Source organism: Glycine max, chromosome 16 (genome assembly GCF_000004515.6).
Source record: "Glycine max cultivar Williams 82 chromosome 16, Glycine_max_v4.0, whole genome shotgun sequence".
Classification (NCBI taxonomy): domain Eukaryota; kingdom Viridiplantae; phylum Streptophyta; class Magnoliopsida; order Fabales; family Fabaceae; genus Glycine; species Glycine max.
The window spans coordinates 21,835,164-21,860,479 of NC_038252.2; the positions used below are offsets into that span (position 1 = coordinate 21,835,164).

The window sequence follows — 25,316 nt, forward strand, 5'->3', positions numbered from 1 at the left end:
ATAATAATTTATATTTGACAAACATTTTTTTAACTAAAAGTTTAACGTGTAATTGTAAAAAAAACCAAAAATAAATTACTGACACAATATTAAAAATATTATCTTATAATTTTACTCACAATATTATAAATGCTTATATTTTTTAAAAAGCAAACGTGAATCTCTTAAAAATGCTTATATTTAAAAGATTAATTAATTCTGTAAGTTAACAATTATGAGTAATACCTATCATAGCACAACTTCTATAAGAGTATTAAATTATATATAACCTTTTTAAATATAAAAGATATTTTTGTTTTAATAACTTTTTTTCATCATTTGAAATGAAAATCAATTATAGGGATGCAATAAATGAATATCTTTAGTTAGGAATGCCATAAATACGTTAAATTTAGTACAATAGATATATGATATATACGTTAAAAATGGAGGTTGTGGACGGTTCTAATATATATAACTATTGACTAACTCCATATATAATAGCAGAATATATGGCATTAGCTCAGCCATGAGGACACTTCTAGTTGCATGATATTATTCAAAACGGAAAGGCTAGTGTCACAAAAGACAAAAAAGAAGACCTAAATAAATTAATTTACTTTTCACTTTATAAATAACTAAATTTTACTAACACGTCCTTCAAAGAGTGGAGTAGTTTTTTTCTTTTTTATAAACAAAGAGTGGAGTAGTTGAAGAAGACATATCCTTCCTAATTCCATTGTCTCTATCATTTTAAAAAAAAAAAAAAGCTTGTGCAATCTTTAAATTATGATCTTGGTACTCATTTGTTACCACCAGCAACCCAATTCTACAAGACACTTTTTCCTTCACACAATGAAGCATCCATCAAAGCCATGGAAGCCATTAACCACAAACTGCTGCACAATTCAAAACCAAACTATCTTTGGCAATCTCAAGCCCTCAAGTTCAGATATATCCAATGATATTGCACAATTACCAAATTCATTTCATTGGATGTCTTTCTCTGATCTTGGTCATTTTTCGTCCATAAGATCAAATGAAGATCAAATTGCAAAGTCGTTTGCTTCGGATTTATATGATTTTCAGCTCAGTGACCTGCGTGCCATTACTCAGAATTTCTCGAACAGTTTCTGGCAGGGTGAAGGAGGGTTTGGAACAGTTCATAAGGGCTATATAGATGCTAACCTGAGACCGGGTTTGAAAGCTCAACCTGTTGCTGTTAAGATTCTCAACGTTCAAGGTTTACAAGGACACCGTGAGTGGCTTGTAAGTTGTAAGTATATAATTATATATACGTTTAGAATTTTATGAACAGTTTCTTAAGATGAAATAAATTTGACTTTAATTTAATTTGTTGAGACTGAGGATCAATCCGATTTAATTTAAATATAAATTTTAAAATTAAATAAATATTTTAAAAAGGTTGAAAATCTATATAAAATAAATTTTAATATAACTTTTTACTGATGAAGTTCATCTAAATTTTTTAATCTAGTCTTAGAAATCAGACTAGACCGTCTACTTGGATCGGTTTGATAAAAAAAAAAATCAATCTGGTGATCAATTTGTTAATTTTAAAAAATTAGACCATTTTAGAGCCGGTGATAAGTGATAACTGGTTAAGAACACCAAGTCTGTTTAAAACCGATGAAAATCAAGGAAAATCGGTTGAAAAATTGTTGTAGGAAATTAGTTTGAATTGGTATTTCTCTATAAAAAATTATTATTATTTTTTCATTTTTAAATATAATCTAAAATATTTTTAATATAAATAAAAATATATTTAAAATGATTTTTTGTTATTTTATAGTTTTTAGGGTTATAAAATTATAATATTATATTTATTGAATGTTATTATTCATATTATTATTATTGATTTGATAACGAGTAACTTTGAATTAATACCTTGACCCAATATATGGTATACCTTAGCCAGGTGTCAAGATATAATAATCTTACCGCATAGTGGTGATGTCTACGATCTACCTGTTAATTGTTTTTTTTTTTAAATAAAAATTGTCCCTAATCAATAATCAAATTTCACTTCTCAATTTTTAGTTCAAAATAAAATTAAAATTCCATATAAGTACATGACTATCAGTTATTATATTTTAAATTAAATTTCAATTACGACTTCTTATTTAATAATTTATCATCATCAGCATAATGATTGTGTAGTTGAAAGACATCAAACACCCTAATGAAGTTTCACTTGATGCTTAATTTAACATGTATGTAAATTATTATAATTTTTTTAATATTATCTTTAATTTTTACGGATAAGAAAAAAATTTAATATTAATTTTTTTTATTGAAAGTTTGAAATTACATTATTATTATATTAACCTAACCTAGAGAACTTTTATTATTTTGTTAATCATGGTTTTGAAACTAAAAGTGAACATAAAATGAATATTTTTTTCAATAATATTTATTTTATATCCAACCGTCAAACTCTCATAATTTACTTAATTAAAAGATACAAATCACGGTCACTTAAGTTAATCATTATTGTAATCCAAGAACTAGTATGACCAAACCATGATTTTTTTGTTTTGTTTCAAAAATTAGAAGTAATTAATTTGCTCAGCGAACCCATGAGAGCGAGTGATATAAATAAGTTTGAGATATTTATAAATAATTCGAATCCATTCGGTTATATAATTAATAAACTTAAAAATAATTCCAGAAAAAATTATTCAAAATATAATCTAATCCTATTATTAAACAAATCAACTAAAATTCAAATTTATATATTTAAATAAATGAAATTTCTTTCAAGAGCCAACTCTTATCTTTAAGTTCTAAGGTTGTTCAACACCTAACTGGAAGTTTGACTTTGGTGGCAGGCAGAAGTGATATTTCTCGGGCAGCTAAGACACAAAAATTTGGTCAAGTTGATTGGATATTGTTACGAGGACGAAGAAAGGCTACTTATCTACGAATTTATGCCAAGGGGAAGCTTGGAGAATCACTTGTTCAGAAGTATGCATTATAATCCTATTTCAATTTTATCAATGAAAAATGTGAAAGCCTTGTTTAGTAGGAGAGATAATTTGGTTGGACCATATTTCTCTTTGTAATGGATAATACTTCGGTTGATTTAGACACTACTTCATGTGATTGTAGGAAAAACATCACTGCCTTGGGCAACAAGATTAAAAATTACAATAGGTGCAGCTAAAGGTCTTGCCTTCTTGCATGCAGCTAAGAATCCAGTCATTTTCCGAGACTTCAAGACTTCCAATATCTTGCTTGATTCAGTATGTACTACACTACTATTTAACATTCTTTTCTTTTAATTGCTTTAATTGACATTGAAAAAAAGTAATTAAATAAATGAAGTATAAAATGTAGATGCAGTCCATTATTAATGTGTTTGAATTAATTACTTTTTTATTCTTTTTTCATGGTGAAAGTATAAAAAAGTAAGTAAAAACAACTATTGTAAAGAAATAAATAGTTATTTTTTCTTATTCATGGCATGGTCATAATTTTGTGAGGTACAACTGATTCTTGAGTATTATCATATCTAAACACACTGGCAGTGGTAATGAACTGCATCTACATTTTATACTTTATTTAATTACTTTTTTCCATTTCAATTACGTGATTATAGTATTGTTCTTCCACTAGATAATCAGGGTAAAAAAGATATTGTTCATAAATAAAACGCTAAGCATTATTGCAAAAACAAGTCCTCTGAGGATCATGTGAATCTGGTTAAAACAGGATTTCACAGCCAAACTTTCGGATTTTGGACTTGCAAGATTGGTGTCAGAGGGATCAAAGTCACATGTTACAACCAGAGTTTGGGGCAACTATGGCTACGCAGCCCCAGAATACATCTCCAAGGGTATTTGTTTAGATAGCTAATTTTGTAACCCTTTTTTTGCATCCTGCTACCCTCACTTGGAAAAATGATCAGTAATTTTTTATGCCCCAAAGACTAACAACCCTTTTTTTTCACTAACTACTTGGAAGAAGAAATCAACCTAACACTGGCTATTTGGAGTAGGTCATGCCGACCTACAGGAACTTACGACCTGACCTACATAGAACCTGGCCTAAACTGACCTATTTAATTAAAATGTTAGGTTCAGACTTTTTTAAAAACATATTAAATTAAATAAACCAGACTTAGACTTATTAAAAAATCTTATAAGCCTGATAGGTCGGCCTATATATATATATATATATATATATATATATATATTATTTTTTGGGTATCAATATATAATATTATTTTTTGGATATAATTAATTTTTTTTTAAAACTATCAGACTTTGATTATACATTACTGTTCCATAATTTCTATTCCTATAATCAAGGACTTTAATTACAATTTAAGTGTGAATCATGTGCCCTTTTATATTCCTTATTATTTTGATTGACTTTCCTTTTTCTTTAACTTTCCTATTACGTTCCTACTCCATCATATTAAATATTTATTTTGAAGAAGACTTTTAAAAAGGCTATCAGGCCAGACCAGACTTTTAAAAAGGTCAGACCAAGCTAAAATAAAAACCTTTGATAGGCTATAGGCCAGGCTCAGACCTCAAAGATTCATCGTAGGCTAGGTTCAGGCCTTTCAAGGTCTGGTCTGGCCTATTCCCACCCCTAACTCTGACTATGAAACACGGACACTCTCTTGAATGGTGTATCGGTGTGTCTAACACTGCTCTGACACCAACACTTGCGGACAACGCGTGTCAAACACCGTTTCACCATGTTTTAATTAAAAAAATATTCTTTTCAACTTGAACACCTCTCCCACTTGTTCATGAGTCGAACAACTCACCATCATGTCTCAACTTTTTTTCTGCTTGAATCCTTCTTAGTATTATTTTTTATAGTCATTATCATATGAAAATTGTGAAATTTAGCAACTTGGTTTTTGAAAATTAAAAACTAATGTGTAAAAATTTAATTATCTCTCCCCACACGGTTTATTACAGGGCACTTGACAACAAAAAGTGATGTCTATAGCTTCGGGGTTGTTCTGATAGAACTGCTGACAGGAAGGAGAGCAATAGACAAAAAAAGACCAAAGACTGAGCAAAACCTCGTGGATTGGTCAAAACCTTACTTGAGCAATAGCAAGAGGTTGAGGTGCATTATGGATCCAAGGCTTGTTGGCCAATATTCTGTTAAGGGTGCAAAGGAGATGGCCCTTTTGGCATTGCAGTGCACAAGTTTGAATCCCAAAGACAGGCCAAGAATACAAACTGCTGTTGAAACTCTTGAAAACTTGCAAAAGTTTAAGGACATGGCAGTTACATATGGACACTGGCCTCAATGTGCTAGAAATGGAGCATCAAATAAGGTGAAAATTGATCTTAGAGCTGGTGGTAACCACAAGAGGCTTTCTCCTCTGGTTTCAGGCAGAACAACTTGGTTTTAGAATTGAATAGGAGTGCTTTAGATGTGTAAGTAGTAAGTATTATTTGCGGTCTGGCTACAAATTAATTGTTGGTCACACGGTATGAGCAGAGAAGTTGGTCAAGAAAAACTTTTTAAGGAGATGAGCTTTTTAAAAATATATATATATAGTTTTTAAATAAACGAAAACTTTTTTAAGAAGAAACTTTCTAAAAAAACTAGTTTTAGAATTACTTCTCATTTATTTTCTGTTATTTTAAAATTTAAGTTTCAAAAACACATTATTTTAAAAAAATCAAACTTCAAACTAACTTTTAGGTATAAAAAATTATAAAATCATCATTTGATTTTAAATTTAAAGTTCTTATTTTAAATTTGAATAAAACAAGCTTAAAATTAGGAATAAATTTGGTGTACCCTCCGGTCTACTTTGGGCCGAGTCAACTGACCCGACCTACTGTGCAATACATGTCTCCTGGCGTCTTTGATCATCATTCTATTTGATATCCCGAAATCTAAGGAATTAGCTTAACCACATGTTAATCAATCATTATTTCTGTGTTCTGTGATCCTCGGATATACGATATGACATGCATATGAGTATTTTGTCCCTGTCAGCATAGCACCACCGATTTTAATTTCTATTGTTCTGACTTCTTAGTCTGAAAAATCCCCTTTCTACTGGTTTTCTCTTCATTCTCAGCTACATTTTAATTGAACAGGGTCTTGACAGTTACTCTTGATTTTGTTTGGGTTGTTTGTAGGCTGGAGAAGATGTGGTGGGTGAACTAATCAATTCCTCAAGTCTGGCTGAGAATAATTTTAAGTTTCTACTTTTTACATGGCTGAATATTTAGATTAATGAGTTTTGTAGTTTCAATATTTTTCTTTTAAATTTCCTGGTTTGAGACAACCTAACTTGGTGATGCGATGTAGGTTACGACACAGTTGGAACAGTAGCTAATTCAACAATCAAGATATCATTGCTGGAGTGATTCTTGGTACTAGGACAAATAAAGCTTATGTAGAGTGTGCACATGTAATTCCAAAATGGCATGGGCTTCAACCAAAATCAGGAGAGATCGTAAACATGTTATACGACACTTATTTTCCTGTTTGATAGAACTATGTTTACAATGATTCCAAGAGGCGGGTAATGATTAGTTGTGTGCCAAAGCATGCTGGTTATTTATTGATTCTTTAGGTTATAAACATTGAGTGGGGTAATTTTTGTTCGTCTCATCTTCCTCTAACAAAATATGATCAAGCTATAGATGCAAAGAGCTTATTAATTTTGTTATCTAATTTTGTTAATTGTGGAATTGACTTTTGTTAAACAAAAGACCATAGTAATCATTCATGTTGTAGGATCATGTTAGAAACTGAAATGTTAGGATGAGTTTTTATAATAATAAAAAAAAGACAACTTTGTACGTTGTTTCTAGATAAATAGAACTGATATAGAAAATCAATTTAAAAGAAAACACTAACATATTCCATATCGATTGTAACTAAAATTATTGTAGAAAGTACCCTTATAACATCAATTTTAGACAACCCCAATGTTTTTTTTTTTTTTGGAAAAAATGTAAATTATATCAAACCCAAAATGATACAATAATAAACGGGGCATATCCCGCAGTTAAAGAAAATCAAAAATCTCCCTAATACAAGAAGACATATATCAAGATGCTAAAACAAATGCAACAGGTGCGCTTGTCTATACATAAGAAACTTAATCTTGCTAATAACCTCTATGACAGAAAATTGATAATCTTCAAAAATCAGCTTGTTCCTAGACAGCCAAATGCAGTATACTGTAATTGCTATAGCCAGACAACGTAATTTTCCTTGAACACCTGATGTGGATCTGTCCCTAATTAAAGAGTCAGTAATGCGCTGTAAAGAAGTGAAACACCTGCGGAAAGGAGCCAAATCACGAATGTGAGCCCAAACTTGGAGAGATTTTCTGCAAGAAAAGAACAAATGAGCATTTGACTCAAGCTCATTTGAACATAAAGGGCAGAGGGAACCCTTGTTCAAAAAAGCAACTTTGTCAAGAGTAAGCAGCCGATTCCTTTTAGCAAGCCACAAAATGAAAGACATCTTAGGGGGGATTGCTGGGTTCCATATAACAGAACACCAACTAACAGTAGGCTTGACACCTCTAATGTATTCATAGACTTTGTCAACAAGCAATTGTTCATTGGTGCTCCAAGATTGAATCCTCTTTTTGGCCTCTTCCGTACTTAGCTCTTTAGAGATAATAAAGTCCCTTATTTGAATGATTTTCTTTATCAAAACTGAATCTGATGAAGAAGAATTATAATTTCACACATCGCTCCCTCTGAAATAGTAATGGTGAACCCACCGAACCCATAGAGAATCTTTCTTACAATGAAAGTCCCACAGGATACGGGAAAGAAGCGCAAGGTTCCAGTCCTTGAGATTAAAAAGGCCTAAACCCCCTTCTTTTTTCGGAGAACAAACTACTGACCAAGCAACCAAGGGCTTGTGTTTGCCAATATCCGCTTTGCCCCACAGAAAATTACGGAACGAAGCGTTGATCCGGTCCAGAACAGATTGCGGCAAAGGAAAAATCTCCATCCAGAAATTCACAATTCCTTGAATAACCGCTCTGATCAACTCTAACTTACCTGCATAAGATAAAGACTTTTTGCTCCATCCCTGAATCAGGCTAGTAATCTTGGAAAGCAAGGGAGCATAATGACATACATTTAATCTAGATGATAAAAGGGGAACACCTAAGTATCTGAAAGGGAAGTCACCCAAGCTAAATCCAGTAAATTGCTGAATATGAGAAAGCTCATGAGGCCTAATACCGGTTGAGTATATGGCAGATTTATCAGAGTTGATGGAAAGCCCTGAAACCCTACAGAAGTGTTGAAGCTTGGCAAACATAGTTGACACAGAAGGGATATCTCCTCTAGATAAAAGCATAATATCATCTGCAAAAGCCAAATGAGATAGCTGAATACTTGCACAGTTGGGATGAAATTTAAAATTGGCATCTTCCTTGAGGCTGCTCATATCTCTGGAAAAGTACTCCAAACAGAGCACAAACAGATAAGGGGAGAGAAGATCCCCTTGTCTAAGACCCCGCTGCCCTTTGAAGTGACCATAAATGGATCCATTGACTGCCACACTAAAGGAAGTGGAAGAAACACATTCCATGATCCAAGTACAGAACTGGGCTGGAAAGCCAATGGACTTAAGCATCCAATCCAAGAATTCCCAGGAAATGGAATCATAAGCTTTATGCAAGTCAATTTTCAGGAGGCATCTCAGAGAGGATCTTTTCCGGGCATATTTGCGCAAAATCTCTTGAACTAGGAAGATGTTGTCCATCATCTTTCTGTTCTTAATGAAAGCAGTTTGAGTTTCCCCAATAATAGTCTCAAGCTCTGGGGCTATGCGGTTAGCCAGAATTTTAGATACAATCTTGTATAACAAATTACAGCAAGATATGGGTCTAAAATGGTTAACCTGGGAGGCCTGATCATGCTTAGGAATAAGCGCAATAATAGCATGGTTGAGCTGCTTTAGAATTTTTCCAGTTGTAAAGAATTCATTAACCGCTGCAAAGATATCATCACCAATGATATTCCAAGCCTTCTTGAAGAATAAAACATTGAAACCATCTGGCCCAGGAGCTTTATTATTATCCATCACAGAAATAATGTTCCAAACCTCTTGCTTAGAAGTAGGACAAAGTAAGGCCGCAAAGCAATCGGTGGGAACCTTAGGACCCCTGTTGCAGATCGAAATGGAAGAAGTTTGGGTTAGCTCATGAGCACTAAACAAATTCCTAAAGTGATTCACAAAAGCAAGGGCAATTTCATCTTGGGAGGAAGTGTTATGCCCATCCTGTAGCCTTATGGCAGCAATAAACCGACTGTGTCTGTTGCGCTTGATTAAAGCATGAAAGAATTTGGAGCATTTATCAGCCTGCAGGAGATATTTGTTTTTGATGAGCTGAGCAAATTTCATAGACTCTGCTTTTCTAAGCATAATGGTCTGCCCTCTAGTGCGGTTTGCCAGATCAAGAAGGGAAGGATCCTGGGGATTTTGCTTTAGAGAATTAAGCACATTGTTATATTCGGCCTCAGCTAGCTCTACTCGGTTGGAGATGTTGCTGAACTCCTGCTTAAAAAGATTCTTCAAGGGAGCTTTAAGAGCTTTCAATTTCTTACAGACCTTGAACATGCTACAGCCATGAATATTTTGCTTCCAGCCATCTGCAACAATTCTTAAGAAATTTGGATGATCCACAATAGCATTGTTGAATTTAAATGGAGAATTACCTCTAGGCACTACCAACTCAGTGGTGACAACTAGAGGAGTATGGTTTGAGATAGAAATAAACTCCATAACTTCACAAGCAGAATTTTCAAAGGAATTGAACCAGGCCTGGTTACATAAAGCTCTGTCCAATTTGCTCCACACCCTGCCATTAGTCCACGTGTACAAGGGGCCATGAGTGTTGATGCTCCCCAACCCCAGGTCAGAATAGCAATCAACAAAATCTTGCAACTCATAAGCATTGGGCTCAGCTCCATTGAAACAGTCGGTGGGAGACAGAATAGAGTTGAAGTCACCAATGAGGAGCCAGGGGCAATTCATATTAGCATTGATACAATTCAGATTCATCCAAAGAGATCTTCTTGCCATAATGGAGTGAAGACCATAGATGAAAGAAACCTGAAGGCGCTTGGCAGTGGTTTTACAATCAATAGCACAATGAATCAATTGGGCATTTGACTCCAAAACAGAAAGATGAATCTTATCCTGCTTCCAGAGGATAAGAATTCTGCCAGCATTATGAGAAGCGAAGTTATGGGTGAAGTGCCAGTCACTAAACTTTCTTCTCATGATTTCCTCAACTGAAGCCTTATTCAACTTTGTTTCCAACACAACCATGACGTTAATTTCCTTGCAGCGAAGGAAGTTCTGCATCGCATGATGCTTCAGAGGCAAATTAAAGCCTCTGATGTTCCAAGAGGCAATGATCATGGATTCAGACGGGAGGAAGCCTCCTCGACCCTAGTTACAGTTTTATGATTTCTTCCTCTTCGGACATCAGCTTGCATATCCTCAATACGGGTTGTCTTATGAGTGACACTTTTTTACCTTTTTTCTGGTGTTTTGTTTTCACCTGAACAAACCCCTCTTCTATAGGATCATCCAACTCAGTGTTCCCTGTTTCTTTGAGGTCAGAAGAATTCTGAAGGACAGGAACATGATTTGCAACCAGAACATGTTTTCTGTGAGGAGGGACAGACAGATTAGTCTGGACATTCTTTGGATTATTAGAGGGGCCTGCTGTATTGGTATGTGGGGGCATTGCTGAATCACCCACTTGTGGTTGATCCAAGGTGGGGCAGGCTGTGATGAGAACAGACTTATTTGCAGTGAAAGTTTTACAATTAGTGAGGCGGTGCCCAATCATCTTGCAGTGAGTGCAAAAAGAAGGTCTATTTTCATACTCAATCTTTTGCACAAAAGTCTTCCCTGTAGGAAGTCTAAATCGCACTTCATCGATGAGCTCCAAAGAAGCATCAACCTCAACTAAATCTCTAGCAAAAGAAATAGACCCCTTAGAAGCAGTAAGATGGTCAGATCGAATGGGCGAACCAATCTTGGATAGGATTTTCCCTAAGGCTTGAGGGTTCCAAAGCTCCAGAGGTAGATTTCTGAGTTTAACCCAGACAGGGATCTTGCTGAGCTCTTCATTGCCAAAGTCAAAGAATGCTGGCATAACCTTCAGCAGTAGGGGTCTTTGAAATATGAAGTAAGGGCCTGCAGAGAGGACTTGGTTCAGATCGTCCTCAGACTCAAATTTAAACACCAACCAACCACTTTCATGAGCTGAGTATGAAAACTTGACTCCCCATTTTTGGCAACAATCCAGCAGAGCTTTCTTTCCTGGGAATCGACCAGCCACATAGCCAATAAGGCTATGTCCCCAAGCCTCTTCCAGGGGTTGCAAATCCGTTTCTTCCAACAGCACTTCATCATCAGAGGGTGGAGGGGAGAACTTCATTCCAAAACCTTTGGAAGGACTTCTGTTATCTTTGAATAGATTAACCCAAGGAGTGGGAGCCTTATTGTCATCTAGCTGCGGTGATGACTTAGAGCCACAGGAGTGAGATGAATCATCATCAGTGGTTGAATCATTGTCCCCTAAGGTGCAAGAAACCTCTGGGGAAGATTCAGATTCAGCACTGCATTGCGACAAATTATCAAACACTTGGTGTGCGACATCATCAATTTTTGCAGAACTTGTCCCTGTCTTTTTTACGAGCACCTTGCCTACAAGATTATCTTGTGAAGCAGTATAAGCATTCTGATTTGCTTGGACAACATCCAAGCAACCAGCCAGACCAGAAGTAGCAGATGTTTGGGATTTACCTGAACTTGAGGTAGTACCCTTCACCATAATTTGCTTTGCAGCTGAGTGCGATTGACGACCCTTGTTCTTCCCCATCAAGAGCAGTTCAAACTGGCAACTATTTCATAGCCCAAGATGAGAAAAAGTGATAGGGCACGCGATTGGAAAACACAAGGAAAAACTTTAGAGACCGAGGCAGTTAAAACTTCCTAGGATCAAAGAAGGAACCCCAGTGTTTGTAGAGAGCAAAAACCCACTCCATCGGTAGACAAGCCACTGGGCAACACCCAAGGACGGAAGGAACCTCACTATAGTTACTAAGGTGGAGTTTAGTCGTAACGGTCACGTTCGCTGTTTTTTAACCCCAATGTTGTATAGGTACTTTCTACATCGGGTAAATATACAACTAATGTAGCTGGCTGATAGATTTACATAATTTGATACATTGTCTGTATTGGTTTAAATCAAAATCGATGTGATTCTTTTCACCTCGACTTAAAAACTAATGTTAAAAGTGTTGGACTTTCAATATCGATAGATACAACATCGGTTCAAAACTAATGTTAAAAGACTTTTTTCATCGACATTAAATATCTTTTTTGTAGTAGTGTATCCTTCGAAACTAGTATATAATCCCCATTAAACCTAAGAAAAAGATAAATTATACTTTTATGCTCTGTGTAAGAAGCCCCTAATCCTAATGGAGGAATCCCATATCAAAATAGTTCGTTTCTACACTCACGTGATAATAACTTGATAAGGCGTTAATTACATTAAGAGTATGTTTGGATGGAGAAATTTAAAATTTTGAAAAATTTTAAATTCTGAAAATTTTAAATATTTCAATTGAAATTCTTTTATTTTCAAAATTTTATGTTTGGATAAAAAAAATTAAAATTATGAGGATAAAAAAAATGAATGAAAAAAAATATGATTGGTGTGCTAGTAATACGTGTTCCTCTATGCTCTCGCTCGATTGATATTTTAGGAGCTGTTTCTTGAAGAAGACGATAAGAAGAGAATTTCAATTTCTCACCTTTTAGACGGAAATTGAAATTCCAGACTTTTAGTTGTTTAAGATTCTGTTTTAAAATTCCAAAATTTTAAATTTTTCATAAAAAGCATCCAAACAATGGATTCTAAATTACAGAAATTCAAATTCTATAATAAATTACTTTTCTCAGTTAAAATTCTCTATCCAAACGCACTCTAAGAGTGTTGGTATTCCAATTTGGGTTTGGGTGATGAAATTCTAATGTACTAAATCAACACTAATCAAATGCTTGAAATAATGGCATTCAAATATGTGGATGAAATTCCACTTTTATGAGGAAATGAAAATCACACATGTTAAAAGACTTATAATATTTTTAGGTTTGGGTCAAGTTCCAAACTCATTTTTGTTCTTAAATTTTGGACTCTCATGACTCTTGACTGTGCAATTTTTTTAGCAACACAATTTTTCTTTTTAACACATTCATTTGAATACATTTTCTATTATTGACGTATTAAAAAAAATTAGTGGGTAATCTTAGACTTGCAAAAACATCTCAACTATGTCGGCACCCTTTTGCAAGCCAAGAAACATTAAAAAAGAACATACAACACAACTTCAATAGGGGAACCAAACCAAAACTCATTTATAAAGTCAAGTGAATCGATAAGTAAGAAGGGGTACTCTATTACGAATGTACTCGCCCCCTAACAAAAGCTAGAGATGTATCCCACAACCAAAAGTCAGATCTATCTAAGACTCCAAAATTAGCAAAAAGGTCAACACAAGTGTTGCCTTCTATATATGTGTGAAAATAACAAAATAGAGTATTTACAAGCATATAAACAATTCACCCATCTTCTTTGAATACTTCAAGGAATAATGGACGGGTCCTTAGCAGCTGCAACCACTAGTTGAGAATCATATTCAATCCAATTTTTTTTTCCAAATTCTTTGGAGAGAAACTTGTTAGGAATGGATGGTCCAATTATACAATTGGATAATCCATCTTTGCCCATAATTTTGATGATCACAAAGGTATAAATTGTTGATAGACTGATGAACTATTTCTAATAACACACCTGGTATTAATTTCTATCCTACAACTCTTTTAAGTATGCGCCCAATCGTTTAGTGGAAATCTATTTTATCAATAAGTAAAATCTAGGGTCCAATGTGTTGTTGTATAACTATTGTCCACTCTTTGTAAAAACCAGTGTCAATACACTGAGTTGCTTTTACTTGTGTCCAGTGGACATTAATCACTTACACTTTGATTTTATACAATAATGGATAAGTGACATCCACATAAAGTAATAAATTTAGTGTTAGCGACAAAATGGAAGTGCTCAAATCTAACCATTTGTCTATTTTGTTTTTGCCTCTCTTTTGTTTGAAATGCTAACATTTGAATTTAAGTTAAGGATAGAAACAAAGCAATGACCAAAGGTATATTCTGCAAAGGTCACTTTTGACATGGAAAGACAACAACAGTTGTTTGTACTTTGCCAACCATTGTTTGTCCTTTGCTTTTTATCTCTCCAACCAAAGTGCTCCATGTGCCCCTACAACAAGATATGAGACAACGATCATATCAAGAAAGAAGGCACAAATTTTACAATGCATACTTCACTGAAGTCTATAAATAACAACTCAAATCATGAAGTGAACAGAGAAATGAAATATTAGAAAGAAGTAAAAAGTAAAATTTTCATTCCCTAGTAGTCATTGGATGATACTCTTAGCACTAAAAAGAGTTCAATCCTTTACTTAGCAAAGTTATCTTGTGTATTCAAGCTTATTGTTTATCCACTCTTCAAGTCTTTGTATTCCATCAAACAATTTGTTTGTGAAATCCACGTGTGGCTTAATGAAAAAACAATACTTTGATGTTCTTGGATTCAAGGGGAGTCTAAGAAGTGTGCGAGAAATGGCCTTGAGAATACTTGTATAGTCAGGAGTGATGAGTTAGAATACTTGTTTTAGATCAGTCTGATTAGTGGAACCCTTTACAATTTATGAAGGAAAATTGAACGTAACTTAATTTGAGTGAACCAGTATAAACCAAGTGTTTCTACTTCTCTCTTAAGCTTTAACTTGTATTTCTTTAAGTCCTTTTTGACGCACATTATGAAACAAGTGTTCTTCGAAAAAGCTCTTAAGAAAACTCTATTTTATCACTCATTGGACGACAATCCATTGTTTTAATAGAAACTACTTTTCAATCACTAGATAACATAATTCTTATCTTTTTATACAACTTGTTATCCTGTGAAAACTTTTATTTGGGAAAATGTTTATATCTTTGGTTAACACACTATTCAACCCCTTTTTCTAGTGTGATTTTTGATATTTCAAAACTTCAAGAGTCAAAATGACAACAAAAAGGAAATTATGGATCCCAACGTAGGCTGCAAAAAAAAACACCACGATGGTCTCTAAAAATACCCCCACAACTAGCATGCACAGGAACTCCTTTAGCAGCACCATTAATAGTATCAGGATGAGGGGAAGACCAAAGAACCTCCTTAATAAAATGAGGCCTACGTGGATGAATAGAAATGGAGAAGGATTTAAGAAAAGTGAATTAATCCATGGAGTTTTTGAATCTTCCATTGGAACAATTGCTTGTAAGATTGGAGGCAGAAGATATGAGTTGGATAACATAAAAAAAAGCTAGCTTATTATCAAATCAAAGCTTGTTGTGAGAGGTCCAAATCATCTAGAAGGAGTGGACAATGATGGATAAGACAAATCCTTGGCCTGACTGCTCCACCTTTTATCCAAGATATAAGAACAAAATGAAAGTCATCTAAAATGATGAGAATCTTTATCTTAGATTGCAACCAACCCCAAATCCTCTCAGCAAAATTGCAAGAAAGAAAAAAATTCCTTTTGTCTTCATCATTTTGACCATAGAGAAAGCAAATTGAAACCAATGTGCATCCTCTATGCCTTAAATTATCATCATTTGGAATTTTCTCATGGAGGATCCTCCAAAGAATAAAGGATTTTGAGGGAGGAACCTCTTAGGACCAAATAAGCTTGAACAGATGGGTAACTGGGTTGGACTGACAAAAGTGCAAGAAAGCTCACTTAAAAGAAAGGACACCATCAACAAAGGGGCCCCTAATTGAGACATCAACAACCGGGGCAATGGCAAGCTGAATTTGCTCAACAGATTCACAAAAACTAGGAACTGGGAGAAGATGAAATCTGGAATAATCTATCTTCCATTGTGCCAAAAATCTTTGACTGAAGTGACGAGCTGGTTACTGATAGAAGGAGGAAGGAGAAAAGCATATGAGAAGGGCTATTTGAGACACCAACAATCATTCCAAAATCTAACCTTGTCCTTAGAACCATGGATTCAATTCATGTTGGTCTTGGCAATACTAAGATGAGGTCTAATGGAAGTCCATATTAAGAACTTTCTCTAAAGAAAAATTTTTATAGTTCTATTAATAAAATTCTAGCCCTTAAGAATTAAGCCTAAGTATCATCAAAATAGAGGAAGTTCCAACTAAGCTTTAGGGAGGTTGTTTTGTAAATGGTTATCACATCTATGAGGCCTAGCCTTCCTTTCTCCACCAGAATGCAAATAGTAGACCATTTAACAATACAAATCTTTTGTTGGTCTAGATCAGCAACACAAATGAAGTTTTTAATCCATCTATCAACAAGCTTGAGCAAACTATTAGGTCAAGCATAAATGCGAAATGAATAAAAGAACATACCATTAATGATGGAGTTTACCCATTGGACCCTCCCCATAATAGATCACAAGGATCCTTTCTAAGAAAGAATTTTACTTTTGATTTTGTCCGCAAGAGGTCCACAAGAGGAGTGCATTTGCAAAGAAAAGAAAGGTTGAGAGTACTTTGATGGGTAGAGAGTAGCTACCTGTACTCATGTACAAGGATGTTTATTTTACTAACGATCTTAACTCTTCTTTACCTTGTGAGGTTGTTTCCTTGTTAAAAGAATTTGTTGATGTTCTTCCAGAATAAATTCCATATGTATTACCTCCTTTAAGAGTTATTGAGTATCAAATTGACTTCATTCCTAGTGCTTCACTTCCAAGCAGGCCAACATATAAGTCAAGTCCAGAAGAAGCAAAGGAGATTCAAAGGCAAGTTGACGATTTTTTGTAAAAGGGATTTGTAAGGGAAAGTCTCTCATGTTTTGTTCCTGTGATCTTGGTTCCAAAGAAAGATGGGACGTGATGCATGTGTATAGACTATTGAGCCATAAATAAAATCACTGTAAAGTATACATATCCTATCCTTAGATTGGAAGATATGTTTGATGAATTGCATGGTTCGCGTGTGTTTTCTAAAATAGATTTGAAGAGTGGATACTATCTTTGAATGTATGAATACATGATTTTGATGATGTCAAAGAATAATCAAACAAGGTTGCTTTCAAGAGCACTTCAACAAACATTCAAAGGTTAAGCATTGCTTCAAGATTAAGATAAGGTTGCTTCAATAAACAAGCATTGTTTCAAGATTCATTCAAGATCAACTTTTGCCTTAAAACACATTGTTTCCAACATGTCAAGGCTCTGGTAATCGATTACCAGGCAGTGTAATCGATTACCAAAAGACAAGTTTGCAAATAAGCTTTTTAAAAGGGTTTAAAATTTGAATTTTGAATGTGTAATCGATTACCAGCAATGGAACTCTTGAAATTCAATTTGAAAAGTCATGACCTTTCAAAATATAACTTTGTAATCGATTATCAGAAACCTGTAATCGATTATCAGTGAAAATTTTCAGAAAAAAAGCTTTTTGAAAAGACACATCTCTTCAAACCATTTTGAAAAGGCACGAAGGGCCTATATATATGTGTGTCTGACTTCAAAAAGCAAGAGAGAGATATTCTAAGAGAACTTCATTGTCAAATGCTCTCTCAAAAACTCTTGGGCAAACACTTGCAAATCTATTGAGAGTTTATCCAGGAACATCAAACTGTATTATCCACTCTAAAGGAGAGAAATTTTTATGTTCATCTCAGAAAGTAAGTTGTAATCAAGAGATTGGTTGTCTCTTGAATTGTGAGTTTCCTGAACACAAGGGAAACAGATTCCTTGGGTGTTCAGAAGTTGTAAAAAGGTTTTTTACAAAGTTAGTGAAAATCTCAAGTGGGTTGCTTGAGGGCTGGACGTAGACACGAGAAGTGGCCGAACCAGTATAAATCAAGTTTGCATTTCTCTCTTCCCTTATCTCAGTTATTTTATTGTTGTTTACTTTATTTAAAAGAACATTGTTAAATTGATTGCTTCTTCTTCTTCTTCTTCTTCTTCTTCTTCTTCTGCGTTCTAAGCCTATCATTTAAAAGGAGGATTTAAGTTTGTTAGTGGAAAATTTTTGAAACTTAATTCACCCCCCTCTTAAGTTATTGAGGCCACTTGGTCAATACTATCAAATTTGCATGAAAGAAGGAAATGAGTGGAAAACAACTTTTAAAACAAAATATGGTTCACATGAATGGTTGGTAATGCCATTTGGTTTAACTAATGTAGTACCCAGTACCTTCATGAGGTTAATGAACCATGTTTTGCATGCTTTCATTGGAAAATTTGTTGTGGTGTATTTTGAAGAAATTTTGACCTATAGCAAAACATTAGAGGAACATATTGATCATTTACATGATTTTTTTTAATGTTTTGAGAGAAAATAAATTGTATGCCAATCTTAAAAAGTGTTCTTTTTTCCATGAATCTATTGTGTTTTTGCGTTTTTTCATTAGCTCAAAAGGAATAAGTGTGGATGAATAAAAGGTAAAGGAAATTAGGGAATGACATGTACTTAAGAATGGTAATGGTAAGAAGTTTTTATGGTTTAGCAAGTTTTTATAGAAGATTTGTGAAGAACTTTAGTTCACTTGCTGCACCTTTAAATGAACTTGTTAAAAAGAATATGGTGTTCAAGTGGACTGACATGCATAAGAAAGCTTTTAATTTATTGAAAGATAAGTTAATCAATGCACTATTGCTTTGTTTGCCTAATTTTGATAAAGCTTTTGAAATTGAATGTGATGCTTCTAATGTTGGAATAAGGGTTGTACTGAAGTAGGACTCTAAACTAGTTGCATACTTTAGTGAAAAGCTTCCAGGAGATTGGGTCTGGGTTCATATGAGGAAAGAAAGGTTCTTTGCTCAAAGAAAATTCAAGTTGCAACCAAGAGGAGATTTGCCTTTTCAATTTCTAGTAAAGATAAATAACAATGCTTACAAGCTGGACTTGCCCAGAGAATATGGTAACATAAATGCTACCTTTAATGTGGCTGATCTATCTTTCTTTGATGTAGGTAACGAATCAGATTCGAGGACAAATGATGTAGATCCATGTAGAGCTTGTAGGCCTTGGATCTTCTTCATCAATGGAGTCCTTTACTTCTTGAAGATCAATGACAGCAGAATGGAGAAGGAGGAAAGGTGATTGGAGACGCCACTTCAACGAGAAGATGAGTCAAGAACAAGCTCACCACCATAGGAAGCCATGAATAAGAGCTTGAAGGTATGAGAAGATAAGTGGAGGGAGAGGGAGGAAGAGGGCACAAAATTTATGCCTCAAATGAGGTTTGAAATTTGAAGTCTAATTTCTCAAATGATCAAAGTTGAAAAAATGCACACGCAAGGCCTCTATTTATAGTCTAAGTGTCACATAAAATTGGAGGGAAATTTGAATTTCTATTCAAATTTCACTTGAATTTGAATTTGTGGAGCCAAATTTGGAGCCAAAATTTTACTAATTATGATTAGTGAATTTCAGTTGTGGTTCAGCCCACTAATCCAAGATGAAGCCCAAGATTCTCCACTAAGTGTGCTTAGGTGTCATGAGGCATATAAAACATGAAGGACATACACAAAGTGTGACTATATGATGTGGCAATGGGGTGTAGCAAGCAAATGCTCACCTCCCCCTTAGGTTGGTCCAAAATTTAATTACATTGGTCTTCTCCCAATTTAATTAAATTTCTCTCCCAACACACACATCAAATACTGCACTTAATGCATGTGAAATTACAAAACTACCACTAATACAAAAAGCTAGTCTAGGTGCCCTAAAATACAAGGGCTGAAAAATTCTACATTACTATGGAACCCTCCTTACACCATGGAGCCCTAAATACAAGGCCCAAAAATAATGAAACCCTAATCTAATATGTACAAAGATAAATAGCCTCATACTTAGCACATGGGTCCAAAATCTATCCTAAGGGTCATGAGAACCCTAGGGCCTTCTCCTGCATCTCTAGCACAATCTTCTTGGAGTCTTTTATCCTATACCCTTAGGGGGTAGGACTGCATCAACGAATCCTTTCAAAGAAGGAGTGATGTAGCTCCATTGGAGCTTGTAGGCCTTAGATCTTCTTCATCAATGGAGTCCCTTACTTCTTGAAGATTATGGTAGCGGATTGAAGAAGGAAGAAAGAGGATTAGAGATGCCACTTCAAGGAGAAGATGAGTCAAGAAGAAGCTCACCACCATAGGAAGCCATGGATAAGAGCTTGAAGGTAGAAGAAAATGAATGAAGGGAGAGAAAGAGAAGAGCATGAAATTTAGTGCCTCTAAAGAAGTCTGAACTTTGAAGTTTAATTCTCAAATGATCAAAGTTGAAAAAAATGCACACACATGACCTCTATTTATAGCCTAAGTGTCACATAAGATTGGAGGGAAATTTGAATTTCTATTCAAATTTCACTTGGATTTGAAATTAAATTTGTGGAGCCAAATTTTGGAGCCAAAATTTCACTAATTATGATTAGTGAATTTTAGTTATGGTTCAGCCCACTAATCCAAGATTCTCCACTAAGTGTGCTTAAGTGTCATGAGGCATGTAAAACATGAAGGACATGCACAAAGTGTGACTATATGATGTGGCAATGGGGTGTAGCAAGTAAATGTTCACCTCCCCCTCTAAAATTTAATTGGATTGGGCTTCTCCCAATTCAATTAAATTTATTTTCCAACACACACATCAAATATTCACTTAATGCATGTGAAATTACAAAACTACCCCTAATACAAAAACTAGTCTAGGTGCCCTAAAATTCAATGGCTGAAAAATCCAACATTTCTAGGGTACCCCACCTACATTATGGAGTCCTAAATACAAGTCCCAAAAATAATGAAACCTTAATCTAATATGTACAAAGATAAGTGGACTCATACTTAACCCCTGGGCCCAAAATCTACCCTAAGGCTCAAGAGAACCCTAGGGTCTTCTCTTGCATCTCTGGTCCAATCTACTTGGAGTCTTCTATCTAATGCCCTTGCGGGGTAGGATTGCATCATTCTCTCCTCCTTGAAAAGGATTTGACACCAAATCCCAAGGTTCTTGAAACTTTGGGCTTTTTTCCTCAACACCTGTAAAAAGAACAAAAACATATATATTAGTGGAGTTTGGTATGTTGAAGTAAGGTAAGGTCTAAAATCCCATTTCCTGGGAATCTTCCCATGAAGGAACATGTTTCCTCACCAACTCAATGAGTGGTGCTATGAGTATAAAAAAATATGGGACAAACCTTTTGTAAAAGTTTGTTAAGTCATGGAAGCCCCAAATTTTCCTTATACTTGGTGGAGTGGGCCACTCAAGAATGACCTTTATTCTCTTAGGGTTCATGGGAATCCTTTGATCACTATTTAAAAAATTAAGAAAAGTAATGCAATAAAACATACCTTTTTCTATATTTTCATGTTGATTATTCCTACCAAAAAGTATAACAAACCTAAGGTTTCCCATATGAGTACCTAAGTTTGTATTGAAACTAAAAATAAGAAGAAACCTACCTAATGAGTCTCTATGTAGACAAATCATGAAGATGTTGGGTGCACGAGTGATTTTACAAAAGAGGGTTGCACCATTCAAAACATTCATCTTACCACCTATTTTAGGGATTTGGTGCCTAATAATACCTATTTTGGGAACCAACAAATCACAAGGATTTAAGCTCTTGCGAACCAAACCCTCATCCAACAACTCCTTTACTTGAGGAATAAACTCAAGCCCAAGAGGTGTGGCAATGCTAACAAGTGCCTTTTTACAAAGGAGAAAATGTGGAGGTTGTCTAAGAGGGGAAATTTCTTTGATATTTGTATTTATTTCAAAATGTCTTTCCTTCTTAGCTAACCTCTTGGAGGAGACACTTACCTCCTTGCACTCCTCCTTAACCATTAAAGGTTGTCCATCTTCTTGGGGGTAGATTTCTTCACTAGATTCTTCCCCTTTTGCTTCTTCACTTTCACTAGAGGAAGGTGAAGTAGTAGCCTCATCTTGGCTACTATAAATGTCTTGGCTCCTCATAATCATGGTTTTCTTGGTGGGGCATTGAAAAGTAATATGTCCTCTTTCAAGACATTTAATGCACTTTATAGAGCTAGTCTTTTCTTGCATACTAGCCTTAGGAGGTTGCTTTTCTATTGTCTTCCCCTTGGGCTTAGAAGGTGCTGCCCCTAAGATGCCTAGACCATGGTCTTTCTTTGGATAAGAAAGAGAGCCATAAGATTTTAAAGTAGACTTTCTTTTAAGTTTTCGCTCTATCCTTATTTCCCAATCTAATTAAGCCTTTACATTGTCCCTCCCATGGAAGTATGAGAGGTTAATGTTAGCCTCTTGAGGCTTTCTTTCATTTTCTCTCCTATGGGAGTGAAGTCTAAGATGTGACCTATGCCTTCCTTCATAATAGTCACAAAGTTCTTCACTTAGGCTCTTGCAAGAGTTATGACTACTATAGGAGGCATGTTTTTCTCTTTTCACTTCTTTCATTATTTTTCTTCTTTCTTCCTCTCTTATTTTCTCTCTTTCATCTTGACTTATTCCTTCCACTCTTTTTTTCCTTTTTCTTTTCTCTCTTGTTTTTCTTTCCACAACTTAAGGGATCTCAATTCATCTAATATCTTATACAAGGGGTCCTTAGGAGTAGAACCCTCACCATTAACACTAGATGAAGAATGAAGATTCATGTTGGTTCCTAAGTTGCCGTTCTTTCTTGTTGGGGGTTTGAAAACAAAATGTAAAAGAAGCTATGGTTGAAACTAGCCAAAATAAACACTAAAAGAAGTGTGAAAGATAAGGTAAAAACTAATTGGTAAAAGGCAAGCTATCTAGGCGGTTTGACAAGGGAAGGTAAATGAAATAAGCAATGAAAGTAAGCAAGAAATTAAAGTGCAAGAAATGTAAACTAGGCGGATCCTAAGAGTGTTTGGATGACCTCATTTAAGGTTTCCAAGAAAACACTCACTATCCTAAGGGAAAATTGCCTAAAATTATTACACACAAATGGAAGTAGGGTGACCTATTGGAGGCTCCCAACTTACTTCCAATGAAAGGCCTTTTTGTTACAAAATTTGAAAGCAAAGCAAATTGCCAATTACAAAATTACAAAAAAAAGTCTTCAATTTTGGTGGCTATTCTCTTTGTGGTGTTTCACTCAATTTGGAGTGCTTCTTAATCCAATAGCTCATAAGGTGGATGACCCCTTTCTTATTGACTCAAATTCTTCAAGGGATGGCACCAATCCTCCTTTCCAATTCCCTATGTGGCAACTCACAAATAAGGAAACAAAGAGACACGCAATAACCAAAGACCAAAAAAATGAAATGAAAGTTAAACCAATAGAGTTTTAACAAGACAAATTTTCAAGGATTATTCAAAAATTAAAGCAATGAAAAGCACATAAAAGCAAGCTAGAACTCAAAGAGAAACTTAGAATGGCTCTAGAGTAGAGTAAAAAAAACTAAAAAAAAGACTGAAGAAACCTCTAGTATTGACACTTTTTTTCACACTAATTTTCAATTTAAATTTCAGAACTAAGATTGGTATAAAATAGGCACCAATTATGGAACAAATTTCGAGCCAAAACAACAAGCACACTTCCCTTTCACTTTTTTTTTCTTAGACACTAATTATTTTACAAATTGTGTGATTTTTATTATTTTTTCCTTTTATCCAAATCGCTTGGTTCTTTTTTTATAGATTTTTTTCACATGTCTAGAAAATTCAGTAAAAATTTCAGCTCAAAATTCGTAGTGACCAATTCTCAGTAATTTATACAAGTTTGTATGTTCAAGCTGCCAACACTAACAATTTCAACCTAGAAATCAAGAGTAGTGTTTATATTGCTTAAGGCTTGGATAGTTTCAATTTGTGGTTGCTTATGCTCAATTATCTTGAATAACATAATTCAAGGGAGCTTAAGACTTATTTTATTCACAAATCCAGTCACAACTCAACACCACAACTCAACTTCATCATAGGCATCATGTAGAAAACTTAGAAAACAAAAAAAAAAAGTTCAGCAAGATTACTTCTAGGAATTGATTTAGAACATGTTATGAACTAAATAACATGCATGAATTAGACTCAAAATTCAAAGGATAGGCTAAGAATAAAAATAATACATGAAAAAATGTATCTAGAATTCAATCAACAAAGTAAAAATTCAACACAAATTTAGAACATAATGTGACAATTACTATGACTAAACATGACTCTAAGACAACATGGATTAAGTGATTTACACTTAGATTTTTGTGTTTTTTTTTCTAATCAATATTTTGAAAGAAAATTTAGATCTAAAGGTTCAGCACAAGAATATTATGACTGAAAAATGATAGAACCTAAAATCAACACAAAAACATGATTCAAGAGTAGATCTATAAAATTTGAACCACATAAATGCAAGAACAAGTGTAGATCTAAGATTTAATCGGTTTATTTTTTTGAATCTACTCTAAACAGTACCAAACCACAAGACAATGGAGGATATACATGGAGAATAAGATGAATAACAAGGAATTAAAGTGAATTGTCCGAACAATAAGATAGAGGAGGCAAAAAAACATCACCTAGATAAAGCGACTCTTGATACCACATGATGTAGCTCCATTGGAGCTTTTAGGCCTTGGATCTTCTTCATCAATGGATTCCTTTGCTTCTTGAAGATCATGGTAGCATAATGAAGAAGGAAGAAAGAGGATTGGAGATGACACTTCAAGGAGAAGATGAGTCAAGAAGAAGCTCACCACCATAGGAAGCCATGGATAAGAGTTTGAAGGTAGAAGAAGATGAATGAAGGGAGAGAAAGAGAAGAGCACGAAATTTAGAACCTCTAAAGAAGTCTGAACTTTGAAGTTTAATTCTCAAATGATCAAAGTTGAAAAAAATGCACACACATGACCTCTATTTATAGCCTAAGTGTCACCCAAGATTGGGGGGAAATTTGAATATCTCTATTCAAATTTCACTTGGATTTGAAATTGAATTTGTGGAGCCAAATTTTGGAGCCAAAATTTCACTAATTATGATTAGTGAATTTTAGTTATGGTTCAGCCCACTAATCCAAGATCAAGTCCAAGATTCTCCACTAAGTGTGCTTAGGTGTCATGAGACATGTAAAGCATGAAGGGCATGCACAAAGTGTGACTATATGATGTGACAATGAGGTGTAGCAAGTAAATGCTCACCTACCCCTCTAAAATTTAATTGGATTGAGCTTCTCCCAATTCAAGTAAATTTATTTTCCAACACACACATC

At 34.6% G+C, this 25,316-nt stretch overlaps 1 protein-coding gene across 5 annotated transcripts; it reads left to right on the forward strand.

Annotated features, from left to right (window-relative positions):
* The first annotated feature begins 776 nt into the window (after positions 1-776).
* On the forward strand, positions 777-6,606 carry LOC100804970 (probable serine/threonine-protein kinase PBL15). Of its 5 annotated transcripts, none has more exons than XM_041010214.1 (7): positions 777-1,248; positions 2,832-2,967; positions 3,112-3,245; positions 3,715-3,838; positions 4,941-5,418; positions 6,129-6,143; positions 6,301-6,606. In XM_041010214.1, exons 1-5 carry the CDS (start codon positions 835-837, stop codon positions 5,384-5,386), a joined length of 1,254 nt encoding a protein of 417 aa, XP_040866148.1. In that variant the 5' UTR covers positions 777-834; the 3' UTR covers positions 5,387-5,418; positions 6,129-6,143; positions 6,301-6,606. The 5 variants fall into 5 exon arrangements, with proteins under 5 accessions (XP_040866148.1, XP_014624072.2, XP_014624073.2 ...); XM_014768586.2 differs by having other exon boundaries at positions 4,941-5,411; XM_014768587.2 differs by having other exon boundaries at positions 4,941-5,308.
* The last annotated feature ends 18,710 nt before the right edge of the window (positions 6,607-25,316 follow it).